Source organism: Elephantulus edwardii, unplaced genomic scaffold (assembly GCF_000299155.1).
Source record: "Elephantulus edwardii isolate Elephantulus edwardi_28Jun2011 unplaced genomic scaffold, EleEdw1.0 scaffold00026, whole genome shotgun sequence".
In the NCBI taxonomy this organism is placed as follows: domain Eukaryota; kingdom Metazoa; phylum Chordata; class Mammalia; order Macroscelidea; family Macroscelididae; genus Elephantulus; species Elephantulus edwardii.
This window is the reverse complement of record NW_006399776.1, coordinates 17549867-17568605: the sequence shown is the minus strand read 5'-3', so window position 1 is coordinate 17568605 and position 18739 is coordinate 17549867. Positions and strand designations below refer to the sequence as shown.

General features: G+C 44.6%; 2 protein-coding genes across 2 annotated transcripts; one reads left to right on the top strand and one right to left on the bottom strand.

Moving 5' to 3' along the window:
• Positions 1-1118: 1118 nt before the first annotated feature.
• On the bottom strand, positions 1119-14310 carry NUTM1 (NUT midline carcinoma, family member 1). The gene is given in 8 exon segments (XM_006903646.1): positions 1119-3083; positions 3434-3550; positions 3812-4095; positions 4545-4684; positions 5918-6046; positions 10810-11521; positions 13583-13765; positions 14277-14310. Coding segments are annotated over 8 exon segments (3564 nt in total).
• A 1313-nt stretch (positions 14311-15623) lies between these two features.
• Positions 15624-16061, top strand: NOP10 (NOP10 ribonucleoprotein). The gene is made up of 2 exons (XM_006883066.1): positions 15624-15677; positions 15921-16061. Exons 1-2 carry the CDS (start codon positions 15624-15626, stop codon positions 16059-16061), a joined length of 195 nt encoding a protein of 64 aa, XP_006883128.1.
• Positions 16062-18739: the final 2678 nt, after the last annotated feature.

Below are 18739 nucleotides of genomic sequence, written 5' to 3'. Positions count from 1 at the left end.
GAAGCTCAGTCATACTAATGGTTTCATTAGTTGGGAAGGAAGGGAATAAATGGTAGCAGGATTCCCACAGGAAGCTCCAAAGGCCCCTGAAGTCACTCCCTGGGTTGCGGCTGGAAGAATCCTCGCTTCCAGCTGGCCAGTGCTTTTTTCTACACAGCACTCACACAGATTTCATATCCTCCCCTCTCGTTATCATTATCTCAATACACACATTCTAACCGACTTCCTCTTGAGCCTCCTTTTCAGCCCATTCCCTCTTGCTCTGTCCTCATTAGAGATTAAAAAAAAATAGCTAACTACAATTCCATATTTAATAACCCTATTGAGACCCGATGCTGGCTTCTGTAGGAGGAGAGAGCCCTGTCAACAAGAAATAAGCCTGCTCCTTGTCAGGTGAAGAAGCTAGCCACACAGGAGGGTGTCTACAACCCCTGGATTAGCTGAGGACCGTCTTAAGTTTCCTTGGTCCAGGCTCTTTTTCAAGGAAGAAGAAAACAAGCCCCCTGCCCATCATCCTCTCCCCCAGTGAAGGGGCCATGTCAGAACACAACTATGAGAAATTTGTTGGATCAAGAAAATCTGGTACCCAGGAAACCTAAACCTGATAGGTAGAGAAATATCTCTCCATCTGTAGTCTTAGAGATGGATACTGACGGGATATCCAGAAAAAGCCTTCCTAAACAGATCTGAGCTTCAGGGGGAAAGATGTTATCATTAACTAAAGTATTAGAATTCATCAGAGGCTAATAACCATCCTCTTCCCAAGGGAGACTAGAAAGAGCCAAGATGCCATTGAAATCTAGATAAGTCACCTTAGATCCGTAGAACCTGGGACTGCTCCAACCTCCTTTTTTGCATCTTACTCTGTCTTGTAACAGACAGGAGTATAGACGGTTTTCCAACAAAAACATCTTTATTTTTATAATTCCTTCCAGAGGTACTTCTACACCTCCCACCAAAGAGACCATCTACACCCTAGTCTGACACCTCCCAATCCTCACTACTTTTGTTGAACAAAACAGTTCTGTGTAAAGAGTCTATTGCTATATAGCACTGGGGATCCTTTACTCTAGAGCCCCCAGGGGGTGGCCTGGTGTGAGCAGTGATTTTCCCACTCCCTACTGGCTACGACGTCGCTTCTTTCTTCTCCCCGTGACAAAACTGTCACGTCGCCTTTTACGAGGCTGTGAGGGACGATCAACTAGAGCCAAGGGGTTTTCCCCACCGCCAGATCCTGAATGAGACTTCTTTTTAGCAGGTGCTCGATCTCCAATCAGAGCTCGCTTCCCAGTTTTGGCGACAGTATGTGGAGGACCTGCTTCAATAGAAAGGGAATGGAGTGTGCTTCTGGACCCCTGACTTACAGAGGGCAGGTCTAAGGTAGGGTGGTGACTGAGAGAGAGCCTTCTTGGTGATAAGCTAAGCTTTGAGGCCAAGAGGTGGGCAAAGTTGGAGAGCTCTTCGTCCTCATCCTCCTCTTCTTCCTCCTTGTTGGCCCTATCTGCTGCGCTGTATTTTGCACTCACAGGAGATGATTCTCTAAGAACTGAGGCATTCCTAATTCCCCAGCCAGGGGAAGTGCTTCCAAGATCTTGGTGAGGAGATGCTGATTTTGGAGTCTCTGCTAAGGGAGCAAGGTCTTTTGGCTTGGATAGATCAGTATCACATCTACTTAGATCAGTATCACATCTACTCTCTTCTTGTAGATCAGAAGAATTAGAATTTGTTGGACAGTTACCCTCAACGACCTCCTCTTGTTGGAGGCTATGGCCCTCTCCATCATCTAGTATGCTGATGTGTTCTGCGGTTTCCAACAGAGGAGAGCCTCTGCTCACTGCGACTTGGTTGGCCTCAGGAGAGGCAGCATCCTGGATCCCCAGGATAAGGATATCGCTTTCACAGGTTGGTAAGAGGGTTTCTTCAGAAGACCCCAGTATGGGGGCATCAATTCTGCTTTCCAATAATAGATAGCAATCTTCACCCCACAGATCACTGGGGTCCTCAGTAGTTACAGGGTTGTGTTTGCTATTTTCTTTAGTCAAGTCAGGGCTGCTGGCCCTCGGAGTTACAGGCAAGCTGCAGTAGTTTTCCTTTTCTGGAGCATCTACGGCATCATTCTCTCCACTGGAAATTATGGCGCTCCTCACTTCATCAGGTGGTGTGATTTCTCCAAGGCACAGAGAGAGGTTCCCAGTGCCCGGTGTTTCATAGGCTTCCTGGTGCTCGGTTACACATTCTCCATCTTGGAAGTTGTCTGTGACCTCTTCAATTTGCAGGGGCAACTCTAAACCTATCGCATCCATCTCACTGCTCAGCCAAAGTCCTGGACTAAGAGAGTCCCTGTCCCTGTCTCCAGCTGTTCCAGGACATAAATCTTGATCATAGCTCTGAACCATTAGAGGGCCTCTGTCATCTCCCCACATGGCTCCTGCAGTGTCTTCTTGAGACAATGCTAAAGGTTCCTTCCCTTGAGGAAGCACCCCAAGATCCCCTATCTCTTGCTCTGTCTGAAGCCCCAGCACTTGCCTCTCTAGCTCCTGAGTCTGCAGAGGAGCTGTCTCTGCAAGTCCAACATCCACACAAGGTGCTCCCTCCAGCTGAGGATATTCCTGCCAGCAAAGGGGCAAGTCCTCTGGAGTCTTGTCAACTACCATGGAGTGTCCAGGAGACACTATACCTTCCAGGTGACTATGCTGGCATGGGGCTACCTGGTTTGTGACTGTTTCAGACCCTCTTCTCTCTGTGTTCAAGGGTCCCTGGATGCTTTGAGATCCGAGATCTGGTTTCAGGTCCCAGTTGCTTGGGGACAATAAAGTGTCCCCATCCCTGCCCACCTCCCTTGGGCCATCGATGACTTGCTCCTGCCCAGCATGCCCTTCTTTTTCCTGCTTCCCTGAAGAAGCAACCTTTTTTGGGCTGACAGTGCCTCTAGGCACCTGAGACCCAGGTGAGGGCCGAAGTCGCCCACCCCTGTCTTCATCCTCATCAGAAATCGACGGACTTGAATCTGATTGAGCTCCACTGCAGCTTGCAGGCACCTCTGCATCTTCCTTTTCCAAGGCCATGAGGCGTTTCTGCACCAGCTGCAAGGAAACAGACAAGTACCACCAGTCTGTACTTGATTGTGAAAAGAGGTGGCTGTCTTGGGTGATGGTATTGAGACAAGGCAGCAAAGGCAAACAGGTGTGTTAAGTGATGCTACCAGACAGATACTGGAGCTATTCTTTCCTGCCCTCTTATGCTTTATTCCCCTTCTTTGAGGCCTTGCATTCATATTCCCTACATTTCCATGGTCCTCTATCTCCTTAGTCAGCACTGGTACCCCCAATCCTGAGGTTTTTCTGCTCCATAAGCCAAACCATCCAAGACAGTATAGGGCTGAATGAAATTGTGTGTGGATCTCATTCTTTTATTCCCCACCTCTCAAGCTCACCTGAGCCAGAGTTAACCCTTCTTCTTGCTCAAGTTCCTCAATCAAGGCCAAGGGGTCCCTGTGCTGTTCTGGGGACAGCAGGTCTGATAGAAAATGAGGGTGAATGACAGCCTCCACCTGGGGAGCAAAAGAGTGAAAGGAGATAACCAGTGAGCCTAGAGGTTTTCGAGAAGAAGCCATGAATTCCCATCCCATGCCCAACACATGTTACGAACCATCAGTGCCTACACATATGTGTATGTGCTTGCACACATACTCTTCTCAGGAGTTAAAAGAACAGCCTCATCCCTAACTGACCACTCTGGAAACCCAGATCCTTGGTTCCCACAAATACCCATCCCCATCATCTGCTAGAAACGATCTCCAGCCACAGCCTACCTGACAGACAAAGACTTCCTGAGAACACAGGTCATCAATGTAGCCCAAAAGACCTGGATCTGGGTACAGGTCCTCCTGTTGCGGCTCTTCTTCCTCTTCCTGTTTTCCATTTGACTCCCCAATGGCTGTGTGGCTCCCCAATAGCCCTTCCATGATGTTAACATACTCATTCACTGCTTCCAGTGGGATTTCTTTGGGCGCCTCAGGAACTGGAGGTTTCTGGGATTTGCGCTGTCGCCGGCGAGGGGCCCGGCTTTTGGAGGTTGCCTTCTTTGGAATGTATGCTTAGGAGGGGCAGAGTGATAAAGAGAAAGGCAAAGTGGTGGCACAGAAGCTACAGTTTCTATCTTACAGCCTTGTTTCTAAACGCATTCTAGGTACAATGCAATGGCTGGGTCAACCCATGAAGATTAACCAGGGGAGAAGACTTGAGAACTGGAGAGTCTTAGATTCAAGAACAAGGAATCTTGGAACTTCTGAAACTCTTAAGAAATACCCCCAATTCAGCTCCCTTGTCTTTGATTAGGTGGGCCCTATTTGCTAATTTCCTTGGCCAACATCAATAGCCACTTGGGAACAAACTGGAAACATGAGAACCCAGTCTCCTATGGGAAGTCCTATTCAAAATACTGACTACTGCTCCCTAGTGGCAGAATTGAGAGCACGGCTTCCGGCACATCTCCCTTTGAGGCTCTGGCTTATAGCTAGCTCCTTTTGGAACCAGCCACCATACCTGGCTGCTGGCAAACTTCAGGAGCTGGAGGATTTGGAGGGTCGAGCTTCAGAGGGGCTGCAGGAGGTGGGCACTGGGCCTCATTCAACATTTGTGCATTCTGAATCTGCATCTCCTCTTCAGCTTCAAACTCCATGAATCTGCAGGGGGTGATGAGGGCACAAACAGTGCTGAGGAGACACTAGTACCTTCAGGAACCCGGAAATCTGCCATAAAGAGCGAAGAAAAAGAGCCTCCTTGATGGGGCAGAGTCCTGCCTCATCTAGTCACCCAGGAAGAAGATGCTCACAGGAGCATATAATTCCTCATGAGGTTACCCTTCACCTACAGTCATGACTTGGGATGCTTATTAAGAAAATGTTCTAGAGCTTGTAAGCTTCTCCAGAACACAGTGTGGCTTTCACTTTTATTTCCCTCCTGTGCTCTAGCCCACCTAGCATCATGGAAGGCTACCACCACCACACGTAATATGGGCTCACTGAAGTAAATCAATGAACGACAGTATAACAGGACCCTTCTTTAAGGCCTTATCTGCCCCGGCCTACCCAACCAACAGGGGATGGCTGAAATCACAAGGATGCAGTTCTAGAATTTCCTCACCAGTAGGAAATGCTGAGGTCCAAGAGTCATGAGGCTAAAACTACCACCTTGGAAGAAAGAACTCCTTTTCCTCTAAATTGATGAGATAATATGGGAAATCATCTGTTACATATATATATATATGTATTGTTATGTTCCATGGAGTTGGAACCGACCCATAGCTGACCTTCTAGAAGGTCGTTTTAATTGTATATCAGAAGACTGTTGCCCATCTTTTCCCCGTGGAGCAACTGGTGGATTTGAACTTTGTGCCTTGGAAACTGCAGCACACCTCCTTACCACTAGGCCACCAGAGCTCCAATTGATATTAGAAGAGCCAGAAGACCACTGAGAGCTTCAAGGATCTCGGTTTGCCCTGACCAACATAATCTAGACCAGTCCCTCCCTGGCATGATGGTACACGTAATTTTCCGTGCCATTATCCCAAAGGAGCGGTGGTCCCAAGGGTCTGCATCAGTAGCAACATGTTCCCTGGGCAGTGAGAGGAAGGAACTGGCTTGAGAGAGCTTATCTCCCCATTGCTAGTTCCTTGGAGAGCACAGATTGTTTACATTTGTCAGGCTCTGCAACCCCATCCCAACAAGAGGTTTTAAAAACCCAGGAGTAAAGATGGTGAAAGCAACATGGGAGAGAATAAAGTCTTCCAGGGTCTAGACACCTAATCTACTGCCCTTCTATCCTCCTCTTAAATAATTACCCCTAGACCCTTAATTACCCCCTTAACTGGCTCATCATCCATGGCCACACAGAGAATGAAAGGGCACGGGACTCACTTTTCTGCCATCTCATAAAAGATCATGCGATCAAAATTGCTGGTGCGCTCCCACTCCTGCACAGCCCTCGGCAGTCCCTCCTCCAGGGTCATGGTGGGCTTCAGCCGGGCCAGGGAACGAAGCACTGGACTAAAACAACCATTAGGTCAGTCATTTTCCGAGTGCATCCATCCTCCCACCCACCTCTCCCACAGCCACCCCTACACACATACCACCCTCCCCCTTTCATTTCACCAGAGCCCCCTTGTATACCATTCCGTTGTTCCATACTGTCCAGCTGACTACAACTCAGAGACCCTGTGAACAAGATCTGAGCCTTGCCCTATGTACCATCCTCATCCTCGCCACCATCCTGGAGCCCATTTTAGAGTCACTGTGTTAAATGGGCTCCAGCATGTCATGAGGATGGTGCAGGATAGGGCAGGATTCCGATCTGAACCACAGTTAACTCGATGGCACGTATCTAACACCTCTCTTTTTCTCAGCTGAAATTTGCTCTAACAAAATCAACTAGATGAGAATCATTTTAAAATCAACCAATTCATCCATCTCTAACTCTCATCTTGCTCTCCTCAAACATCAGAAAGCAAGCACTTTCTAATTGAGATTCACTACAAAGTAGATTTGATCTTGCTCCCGAATTTTAAAAAAGGAATTCCTTAACCTGATTTAACCTCTAATTCAAGACTGTGTGTTGATATTTTTTTTTTTTGGCTTTTAAGTGGATTTGTTTTGCAATTAGAATATTCCTTACCAGACTTCCAATAGCAAATTAGACCTCCAACATTTAGAAGGCTGCTAAGCCCTTCTTATCCAGAAGAAATCAAGAGGCCAGCCTAAAAAAAATCCTTCGTTTTTGCCTCTCACTTCCTGCTCAGTTCCCAGTGTGTGTCAGCATCACCTGCAAAGTTTACTATAAAATTATTTCAGAAGCTCTCTCCCATAAACCCAAAACCAGAGCATTTTTCTGGTGGTCTAGTGGGAAAGGAGTTGCACTACCAAACTGAAGGCAGACAATGTGGTTCAAGTCCACCAGCTGCTCTGCAGGAGAAAAATGGGCAGTCTCCTCCTATGGGATTTACAGCCTCTTAAGACCAACTGGAGGGTCGGCTATGAGTCATTTTTTAATAGACAGCACATAACAAGTGACTGTCTTAGAGGATCTGGTCTGCACTTTGAAGGAAACCCGACCCAGAGTCTCTAAAGGTGGAGAGCCAGGGTCAATACAAAACCATAGAGCCCATGCTGCCTTGAGATTCAGAAATTCAACCTTCTGGGCTCCAAGAGAGTATTTATGCAAAAAGCAAGCCTAGGCTCTAATCCTGTCCAAATGTACATCAATGCAGCAACTACTAGAAAACTGCATGTATCTGCCATGCTGAAGGTTTCCGTGGTGTAATCAAACTAAGATTAGGAAGAAATACCTGGCAGTCTGCCTCTGAAACTCTGAGTTTCTAATCCAATCGTGAATATGGTCACCATGAATCAGCCAACTCAACAGTGGCTAACAATAACAACCAAACTTGTTGCCATTGAATGAATTCTAACTATGATGACTCCATGTGTTAGAGAGCAGACTTGGTTCCCAGGGTTCTCTCACTTATGTTGTTGTTGTTGTTAGGTGCCACTGAGTCAAGTACGACTTATAGCAACCCTATGAACAACTGTCCTATCCTATGCCATACTCATCCCCTTGGACACACTGGAGCCTATTACTGCAGTCACTGGTTGAAGGTCTTCCTCTTTTGCTGACCACTTCCACCACTTTCCTAGCAGCATGCCCAGTTATGTGAGATGAAGCTTCATCATCTTAGCCTCTAAGAAGCATTCTGGCTGTATCTTCTCCAAGACATATCTGCTTGTTCTTTTGGAATTCTATCGGATATTCAGCACTCTCCTCTAACACCACAGTTCATCAAATCTTCTATCATCTTTCCTCACTGACTAGCTCTCAGATGCACAGCAGGTGACTGAAAAGACCATGGCTGAAGCAGGCACACCGTAGTCTTCAAACTGCTATCACTGCTCCTCGATAATTCCCTGACAGATGACTTGCCCAATGCACCTCATGATCGTCTGATCTACTTTGCTGGTACCAAGGTTATTATTGATTGTGGATCCATGTAAGATGAAGTTGATAATTTCAGTCATTTCTCCATCTATCATGATGTTGTTATCAACCCAAAGGCAAAGAGTTTTGTCTTCTTGATGAGATATAAGCCATACTGAAGGTTGTAAATTAATTTTTAATGGTTTCTTTTTACACCATATTGTGTTCTCTTGCCCTATTTACACAACGGCCTCTTGGTCTACGTACAGGTTTCTCATTAACACAATTAAGTGTTCTGAGATTCCCATTCTCAATGTTAGCCATAATTTATTACGATCCACATGGCTAAATGCCTTTGCAGTCAGCAAAGACATTCTTCTGGTGTTCAGAAGAAGTTTGATCCTGGTTTTATCCAGGATCCATCTGACATCAGCAATGATACCCCTGGAACCATGGCCTCTTCTAATCCCAGCTCGAACTTCTGGCAGTTTTCTCTTTATGTATCTATATGTTTTAGCAATTTTTGTAATGATCTTCAGCAGTATTTTGCTTGCATGTAATATTAATAACATTGTTTGATAATTTCCATGTTCTGTTGGCTCACCTTTCTTGGGAATAGAAACAAATTGGGATCGGATCTCTTCCAGTTGGTAAGCCAGGAAGCCGTCCTGCAAATTTCCTGGCATAGACTAGTGAGCCCATCCAGAGCTCCATCTGTTAGTTGAAACATCTCAATGTGCATCCCATTGATTCCTGGGCCTTATTTTTTTACAATGCCTGCAGTGCAGCTTGAACTTCTTCCTATCATTGGCTCTTGTTTCTATGGTTGTTGTTAGGTGCTGTCAAGTTGAGCACGACTCACAGTGACCCTGTGTAAAACAGATCTGAACCCCATCCGATCCCTTCCCATCCTCACACATGCCAACACCCTTGAGCCCACTGTTGCCCTGTGTCAATATACCTGATTGAGAGTCTTATTTCACTGCCCCTCTACCTTTCCAAGCATGATATCCCTCTCCAAGGAATAGCCTCTCCTAGCAACATGCACAACTATCTGAGACAAACTTCACCATCCCTGACTCCAAGGAGCACTCTGGCTGCACCTTCTCCAAGACATATCTGTTTTTTCTTTTGGAAGTTCATGGGATATTTGGTATTCTCCAACACCACAGTATAAAGGCACGAATTCTTCTGTTCTTATGATAGTTCCTGAAATATTTTAGTGTTGCCAAATTCTTTTTTGGTATAGTGACTGTGTATTTGCCTCATCTTCTCTCCTTCTCCCCAGTCTTCTTTTGATGGTTCCCCAGTCATTCAAGGTTTTGCCCCTAACATCTTTCAGTATTGCAACTTGAGGCTTGAATTTGTTTTAAGTAAAGAAATGCTGAGTGAGTTCTTCCCTTTTTATTTTCCAATTGCAGGTCTCTGCAAATTTTATTATAATACTTTGCTTTGTCTTCTCAAGCTGCCCTTTGAAATATTCTCTTTAATCTTTTACTTCAGCATCTCCTCTCTTGTTTTGGCTTCTTGATGCTCTAGCGCAATTTTCAGCATCTCTTCTGACATCTACTTTGGTTTTCTTTCTCTTCTTTGTAGTGACCTTTTGATCTCTTCATGGCTGATGTCTTTGATGTCATCCCACAAGTCATCTGGTCTTCAATCACTGGTGTTCAATACTTCAAACTTATTCTTTTTTTTATTTTATTATATTTTTGTGTGTGTACCATCAAATCGGGTCTGATTGGTACAGGAGGAGATTGCCCCTCCTTCTCCAGCAGAGCATCTGGTGGATTTGAACTTTGTGCCTCTGGGATTGTAGTGCAGCTTCTTACCAGAGCTCCCTAAACCTATTCTTAAGATGATTCTTAAATTCAGGAAGTTATTATCTTTACTAAAACAGATTATTAGGCCTTTTTTTCCACACTACCACCGGAGAGGTGGAGATAGAGCCACTACCTTACAGATTAATAGTCCAATGCAAATTGTTTGTGCCCCATAGGGATCTACCACCATCATCCATTTAATGAGGCATTCACTTTGCTAAGCACTGTACATATGTAAACTCATTTAATCTTCTCAGCAATCCCTTGAGATGGATATAGTTAATCTCTTCTTAGATGAGAAAACTGAGAGCTAAAGATGTTAAATGCCCTTCTCAAGATTCACTCATGAAGTAGTGGAACGCATGACCACTAAGCATGCTCTTTAAAAACCTAAAAACCTGCTGCCACCAACTCCGAACAAAGTCCTATGTGCCACAGTAGAACTGCGCTCCATCAGATTTTCCATGTAGACTGCCAGACCTTTATTTTACAGTGCCTCTGTATGAACCCAAACTACCACTCTTTTAGGTAACCTTTATAACATCCAGGAATTCCAAGCATGCTCCACCATGTCTCAATTCAACCTCCACTTTACTCGGGGGGGGGGGGGGGCGGATTAATGGAGGAAGACACACAGGTTCTTTGGTTAGCCTTGCATTTTCCTTCTCATCCACAGGCACAGGTCAGGGCCCAGCATTTCTTGTCCTGGCAATTGGATTTGCTCAACTCAAATGTCAGTAAAGCAGAGTAGGAGACAGGAAACGTCTCTGAGTTTCCATCTCAATGGAGATTACTATAAAAATGCTTCCCTGAATGCACAGTTTCTGAGGACCACTTGAAAGAAAACACCTGAAAGCATTTGAAAAGTGGGTTAAGAGGTTCATTAATACCATTACTGTGCTTTTGTCTCCACATAGCAGCACTATCACCCTCCTGCTCAACCTTCAAGTATTCTTAACGACTCTAATCTATGTCATCCCACTGGTCCCTCTTAATTTGTCTAAGGTCTCTCCACTTACATAAGGAAACAGGAAAGAGCTTCTGCATCAGGACTTTGGGATAGATGTCTCCTGGCCAAGGCTTTGTAGCGCTGCCAGCGCCGGAAGTTCTCATAAACGCCTTTGGAGGTATAGGAGAGATCACCCAGTGCTGGCCCCGACTGGGCAGCTGTAGGGCTTCCTTCCCCAGGAGCTCCATGTGGCCCTGGCCAAGCCTTCTCCGGGGAAACAATGGAAGTCAGTTGAGCAGCTGGTGGTAGAGCTAACTGAGGAGGATGGCCTGAGGAGCCCTCCTGGCTGACCCCAACAGACTTAGCAGGCAGAATGGTTGTCACATTAGAAGTTGTCACAAGTTGAGGTGCAGGACCCTCAGGGCCCCCGCAAGGAGTGCCTGAGGCAATCCAGTTGAAGGCAGTCTGAGTCAGAACAAAGTTCTGAGTTTGAGGGTGCTCAGCTGGCCCCACTTCTGTCTTGACTTTGACAATGACCTTGCCAGCCCCAGCCCCATTGGGGCCAGGGCCCCCATCCCCTGTCGTCATCAGTGGGCTAGGGAAGGCAGATAGCACCAGAGGGCTGCCTGGAGAGAAGGCTGACTGCATGGAGGGCTGCGGGGATGGCTCCCAGGGCGATTGGTCCTGTGCACCTGGAGTAGATAGGGGGAAGGGAAGAGCAGTGAAGTGAGGCATGGCAGTGCCAGGCTTCACAACCACATATTGTCCTGGCATTGGAGATGCTGTTGAAAAAAGAAAGAGAAAAAAAAAAAGCAACGGAGTAGGCAAAAGATCTCCATCAGATTCTGTGGATCTCCTTGAGTCACTGAGAGTCAGAGCACTGATCCTCAACAGTAAGAGGCATGGATGGAAAACTTCCATAGTTTGTAAATGTCCCCCAAACACTGCTGATGTTCCTTACTCCCAGCTGAGAATCGCTGCACTATAAAATTACTCCCACCTGTCAGGAAGAGGCAAGCCTTCACCATCATTGCCTCTGGTCTCCCTGCCAGCTTCATAGGCTGTCTGTCAAGGTGTGGGACAGGGATGACACCTGTTCTGCAGGTAAAACAGCCCAAAACGAGGTCATCAGCAGATAAGCATCATCCAGGAGAGGTTCTGGACCCTCTAGACACCCACAGGAACCATAAAATAGCTTCAAAAATTAATAGCCAGGGAGCTCTGGTGGCCTAGTGGCAAGAAGCTGCACTGCAATCCCAGATGTGCCTGGTTCGAATCCACCAGATGCTCTACTGGAGAAGAAGGGACAATCTCCTCCTGTGCCAGTCAGATCTGATTTGACGGTACACACAGAAAAAAAACCAATAAAATTTAAAAAAAATAAATTCTAAAAAAAAAATTAATTCTCCCCAATCTTCTAGTTTTTCTCTCTATAAATGTCTTTTTCTTTTAACTTAAAACACAGCTGGACTGTGATCTAGCACCATTTACAGAAGTACTGTTCCCAGATATACCTGCTCCCCAGAAATTTTGTTATATAATAGTAAAGAATGGTTAGAGAGCAAATGTATGAGGGGCAAAGGTCTAAGGAGGAGTTTTAAATCACCGGCAGGCATATTAAAATTTGGCAATGAACACAGTCTGTGGTCTTTCCACTTTGATGTTCTACAGTAATTTCTAACAGTAATTTATAGAAAAAGGCTCTGAGCTGACTGGTCAGAGAAAGACAATGAAGTCTGGCATAGACTCCTGTCAAGGAGCTCAGTACACAAATGTGCACTTAATTATTCAGGACATGTGTCTCATAGGATTTCAATAATATTAACAGAAGATAATCTGCCTGCTTTCATGCTACTGTCCTCCCCCTCTTCAACAAAACATTCCATGGCAACAGCTGGTAAATTCCTAATATCTAGCTTCCCTTCTGTGGCCAAGAAGCAGCAATGTAGCTACAGAAAATAGCAACTATGGCAATCAGTTTTCAATTGCAGGGTCTCAAGGCTGGTGATGCAAACTACAACAACGAATGACAAGTGCTCATTGGCTGACTCCCTGAAGTGACATTCCCTAGGCTCTTGCCAGACCTGCCACACTAGATACAACTTCTACCAAGAAGACATGGAAACCTGTCACCTCAGTGGGAAAGCTGACGGCAAGGACTATGCCACAAAGCGCTGATCAAATGAAATGGGCCTGAAGGTGTGAGGTCCTGTGATAGAAAAACTCAGGATTATCTTAGGGAAGCCCCAGCTCTCATCCTAGTTGAAGTTACTTCCTTTATCTGCCCTGATGGATCAAGGAAAACTCTACACTGAAAGAGAGTATGTCTGGGACTGGAAAGAGCCTTTAAAAGTGGGGACAGCTATAATACCTTCTAGACCAACTTCTGGGAGTGCTTGTCTCTGTAAGCAACATACTACCCCACTGAACGATTTTCTGGCTAAGTCTGTTTCTCTTTCTCTTCCTCATAAGGTCAAGAGTGACCCTAACTTAATTCTTTCAGGGCAAAATCCTAGATAGAATCCAGTTGAATCCAGTTATTCAGGCCTTCCCCTTAAAACCTTCATGTGTTAGCCCCCACTACACATACCTCTGTACTTCAGGAGTATCAAGCTGACATCACTTCTCTTTACTCAGCATACTTCCACTAAAATGCCTTGATTGGTCATAAGTCCCTTCCCCACTATCCCCTAACATAATACCTCTGTTGGGGTCAAGCACTCTCTTCTTACTCTAGGTCAGTTTGTTTGAAGAGCTTGCCCATCCCACCCACTGTGAGGTGTCAAATTTCAATCCCCCAAAATCTGAGCCAGTAACAGAGGTCCTCCCCTCTGCAGACTTACCTCCATCTGAAGCCATCTTTTCAGGTTTGGGCACTAACTGAGGCTATCAGGAAACTTCCAGAATGTGACAAGTCGGGCCCAGGACCCAGAGAGTAACCTGGTGGTCAGTGATACATGAGGATCCAAGAAGTGGGAGGGTAAAGATCAGGTCAAACAGAATCAGAATCTCGGGCACAAGGCATTCTGCAGTGGGGGAGGGGGCAGGCGAATGCTGGGAGCGATGGAGGAGATGGGCCACCAAGGGTTCGGACAATTAACCCAGGCAATTGTTCAGGCAATAACCCAAAATCCCCTCCAGACTAGCGTTTGGCAACACAGTTGTTATCTGCCTCTTTGGGCAACTTATAAATCCTTTCTCAGATTCCCTAATGCTGCAGTCTTACTGCTCTGTTCTCTTTCCATCTTTCAGTCTATCGACTTTTGTGTCCTGCAACCTCACCAAGTTCTGTAACTGACTTCCTGTTAACAGCAGCTTGGTGGCAGACATTTGCTTAATTCGATGAAGGTTCTATTTTCCACAACAAATTCAGAACAGATAGTGGATTTATGGATCAAGAGAACGGGATAGTTAACATTAGCATCATCCCAGAAGATTCAGGGAATTCCTAGGCACAGAATTTCCTTGGAAAGTTGCGGTCCGGTCTGGTCCCCCAAACAGCCCGTTTCCGGCCTCTCTACAACAGGCCCGGTCTACGGCTCAGAGACCCCGCTGCGCTAAGAACCGCCATGTACCCTAAAGTTTCAACATCAGGAAAGTCTTTATTTCTGTTATTTTTTCAATACTTGCTTCAAAATTGGTACATCTGACTTCAAAGTCAAACTATGCAAAACAGACAAGTTTTCCTCTCACTCCGTTCTCCATAATAGTTCTCCATCCTAGATGAAAATTTTATTACCTGCTTCTTGTTAATCTCTCTAGGTATATTTTATGCTGCTACTTTTGTGAGCTATCGTTTGCAAAAAAAAAAAAAAAAGGCCTGTAAAAAAGAGCGCCAGAGGCCTAGTGTAAGGAATTGCGCTGTTAACCCAGAGATATGCGGTTCGAAACCGCAAGTTGCTGTGGGGGAGAACCCTCTCCTCCCGTGCGATTTACTGCCGCTAAAAACCCGCTACAGGATAAGCTATGAGGCAGTCGGTTCTGACTAGACGGTATACGGCAACAATTGTTTACAAAAGAAAATTAAAAAGGCTATCAGAGTTTTTCAGTTTTAAACTTAACATGAGGTTCAATATTTACTTCATTACAAATACTCTTGTAGTGATCGTCTTCATAATACTTTGGTTCCAATTTTCATTTGTTTAAACTAGAATTCTGTAAGGAGACTATCTCCGTTGTTTTGCAAATCTAAATATCCCTAGGAGGTGCATCGTATGCAATTATTAGCTACTTACCATGTAAGAGTGCTGAGCTTGCAGTAAAAAATTTAAATTAAGAGTTTGTATCTTGACTTGATCACTAAAACATAGGTCACACGATTCATGAGATAACTGCACGCGCTCTTCGCTCTGTAGAAAATTGAATTCCCATCATGCACTCTTTACCGCCAATATTTTGAAAATGGACGGAGGGAACCGGATGTAAAAGAGCGGAGGAAAGAACACCTCTCTTTCCTAAGGTAAAGGGGCTCTGAAAGCTTAGAACACTTGTTTCTTAAGCATTAGAAACTCACTGGCCCTGTAATGGATATGCATCTAATAATAAAGGCAGTATTCTATTCACCACAATCCAATGCACATCCCCCTCCAACGTCTAACAGTGACTGGCACACGGTGGGCACCTCCATGGGTTTTAGAACATGAGCAAGATTACAACTTGTAGCCTCAGGCCGAGCTCTGCACTAACGCGCCCCCTATCGGCGAGTTGGCGACGGGAGAATGGTGGACTACATTTCCCGGCATGCCATGAGAAAGATTTCCGGTTTTGCGTAGAGGAAGTTGATAAACGCCTGAGGAGAGGAAGTTGACAAACACGTGAGGCGATCCGGCGGACAGAGTGGTAGCTCCTGGAGAAGTAGTTGGAATCCCCGGCAGGAGTGTGACGATGTTTCTCCAGTATTATCTTAACGAGGAGGGAGAACGGGTCTATACGCTGAAGGTAAGGTGAAGAAACAAGGGTTTGGCCAGAAATGTAGGTCAGGGAAGCTGTTAAGACTCGCCCCTGAGTTAGTTGCCTAGCGCGAGTGTGAGGGGAATTAGAGCCCGAGGTGTGGTTAAGAAGCCAGAGCGCGCGTCTTGATTTGACCGTTGCATCCCCCAGTCTCATTTTGTCTTCTCTCGCGCTGCCTGCACCTCACCCCTCTTTTGCTGAAATCGTGTTCTCTTTTTTCTCTTCGAGCAGAAGTTCGACCCTATGGGACAACAGACATTTTCAGCCCATCCAGCGCGGTTCTCCCCGGACGATAAGTACTCGAGACACCGAATCACCATCAAGAAACGCTTCAAGGTGCTCATGACCCAGAAGCCGCGTCCGGTCCTCTGAGGTCCCGCGTAGTTCACGTCTCTTCTGCCGCCTGCTGCCCCTCGGAGGCTTCCCATCGGGACGTTTGCAGTCTGGGAGCCGGGAAGCCCTGGTTCCCACCCCTGCGTCTTTCTGGAGTCCGGACTCGATCATGTTCGGGGGAGGGAATCATGGTCGCATCTTCTTGAATGGGAGTATGTTTACCTGCATTTAATATGTTTAATAAGTGAATGACACTTATTAAAGACAAAGTGACTTGAATGGGTTTAGGTTCTGTGTGTTGTGTTGTGGGACAAAAGAACTGGTCAAACACAAAAAATGAGATAAATGAAAGGGAACCCTGGTGAGTTGCAACAAGATCACATAGAAGTAAACGCAAGTTGTTGGTGTGACAGCAGTACCAAAGGACATCAATGGGAGAGTGCCGAGGAAAGGAAAAAAGTGAGAAAGACTGTAATTGTAAGTCTGGCTAAAAAAAAAGTACCCTTTTTTCACTCAAAAAGGGAGCGTTTCTTGAAAGATCACCGACTTTTGAAGTTAGGAAACGAGAGTTCTCACCTTTTGTTTTTTAACTTAAAAAAAAAGTCACTTCCTCTTGCTCCCTTTTTTTAATTCTTTCCCACCTCTAACGTTCAGTGAATCTCTAATTTTTTTACAGTATGAATTCAACCCTTATGAATATAAATGTTTTCCTACACTGGCACTACCTTTGTGGAAATAATTCCCAGGTCTTTGTCTTAATCAAAGATTTGTCCCTAACTTAATTTTTTTTTCCTTAGATAACTATTCTGTATACTGTCTGGATGCCATTTTGTTGAACTCTACAGAGGTTTTAACTTAAAAGACGAAACATGGGAGAATAAAGTGGGTTATTTCTTGTTTTCAGATTAATGTTGGGAGTTAATATGGGGGGGAGAAAGTTTCATAGGCTTTGCATGTTAATGGATAATCACGAATATTTTATACGAAAGATGCTAAGGCAAAACACTATATCCAGGGAGGGATTAAAGAAATGTCTTAAATTCTTCCTCTCTTTGTAAAGCCAATCATCCCATTATTTCTCAGTGTTTTCACTTTTGACATTGGATTTGAATACTGTTTCAGTGCCACTGATTTTAAAATTGTTTTATGGAAAATAGTTATGTGTTTTTTCTACATCAAAGTTGTAAACTTCATATGCAGATGTAAGTTAAATTCACATGTGGTTTACAAAGCCTGGCCCTAAAAACAATTTCTTATGGAACCTGCTCTTTGGTCACCTCCACAGTAATTAAGGACAGTTGAGGGGAAAACAAAATTTTTAGACTTGAAGGACAGTCAAGACTGATAATTATCAAGACTGATCATTTCAGATTAGTTACTAGGATGGAATTAAGTACTTGTTCTGTTGGGCAGGTTTGTCTTTAAAAAATACTTGTGGGAGCTTGGTCAGGAAACTGTTCAGAAGCTCTGATGACCTACTGGTAAGCTGCTCTGGAATCTTACTGTTCTGTGGGAGAAGGATGGGCCCGTTGGTGTCTAAAAACCTGTTGGTAGAGTCAGCTATGGTCAACTGAGGCTCGATGGTGCACATTTACTTGTGAGAAGACTTATCAGTATGTTGTATTTTGACTAGTGACTGCAGCAGCAGACTGCACATGTGTTAGAGATGATGAGAATGGCACTGGATAGGACAGGGTTCAGATCTGTTTATAGGATTACTATAAGTCATACTGGACTTGATATTTTAACAGTTTACTTGGAATCTGATCATAGGATCATAGGGTATTTAAAGTTACCTTATGCTAAAAAAATGTATAAAATACTGCATATGACTAGAAAAAAGGTCTAGCATTGAGGTTTATTAAGTATCCCAAAACAGTAAGTGAATAACAACTTAAAAAAAATTCTTTATATTGACTGCAATCCTAGTTTTATTTTACAAAAGGAAGGGTGGGGAACAGCGGGCTCTGGTGGCCTAATGGAAAGAAGCAGCACTGTAATCTTATAGGCACATGGTTTGAGGCTCTTTCAGAGACAGATGGACTGTGTCCTCTCAAGGGACTGACTACCTCTGAAAACCCACCAGTTTTAGCTGTGGGACGGTTCTGACTACACAACAACCTGCTATGTAAACAAATGAGATTTTGGTCTGAAAATGCTTAGTCTCCAGGAGAAGGTAAACTGACAAGAATCTATTGAAGACTTATTTTGAGACCCCCCTGGTTATTAATGTCTTCTGGAACATGGCATTTATAGAGTTTAATTAGTGCTCAAAAATAGGGAAAGTAACATTGTTTATAGTAGGCAGTGTATATAAGTTAAATGCAGATATGCTGGAAGGAAAAATGAGTATTGGGAAATTTCTAGGATTTCTTTATAAAGGTATAAATGGTAAGAGACCTTAAGATGGATTTCCTGCAGCCTCCTAAACTGAGCTTTTGGGTAGGGAGGGGAAGGAAATCATGGACTAACTTGAGGCAGTTCTCATTTTAAATAGGAATTTGTGGTTTTGTTGGTAGAATCTTTAAGTGGAATTTGGACATTTTGCCATTTAATCAATGGAATTTGTTTACCTATTTAGGTACATAAATTTGTGGGAAACGTATTATAATTCTACAGTCTTAATTTTTTTAATTTACATTTATTATTCAGTAAAAATTTACAGAGACTTTGGATTTCCATTTATTCATTGTTACACTTTTCTCCCCTCCTAACCC

Bases quoted from the DNA above. Each gene is read 5' to 3' on its own strand.
- NOP10 (XM_006883066.1), top strand. From the start codon at position 15,624: ATGTTTCTCCAGTATTATCTTAACGAGGAGGGAGAACGGGTCTATACG. The intron at 15,678-15,920 runs GTAAGGTGAAGA...CTCTTCGAGCAG, and splicing joins AACGGGTCTATACGCTGAAG to AAGTTCGACCCTATGGGACA.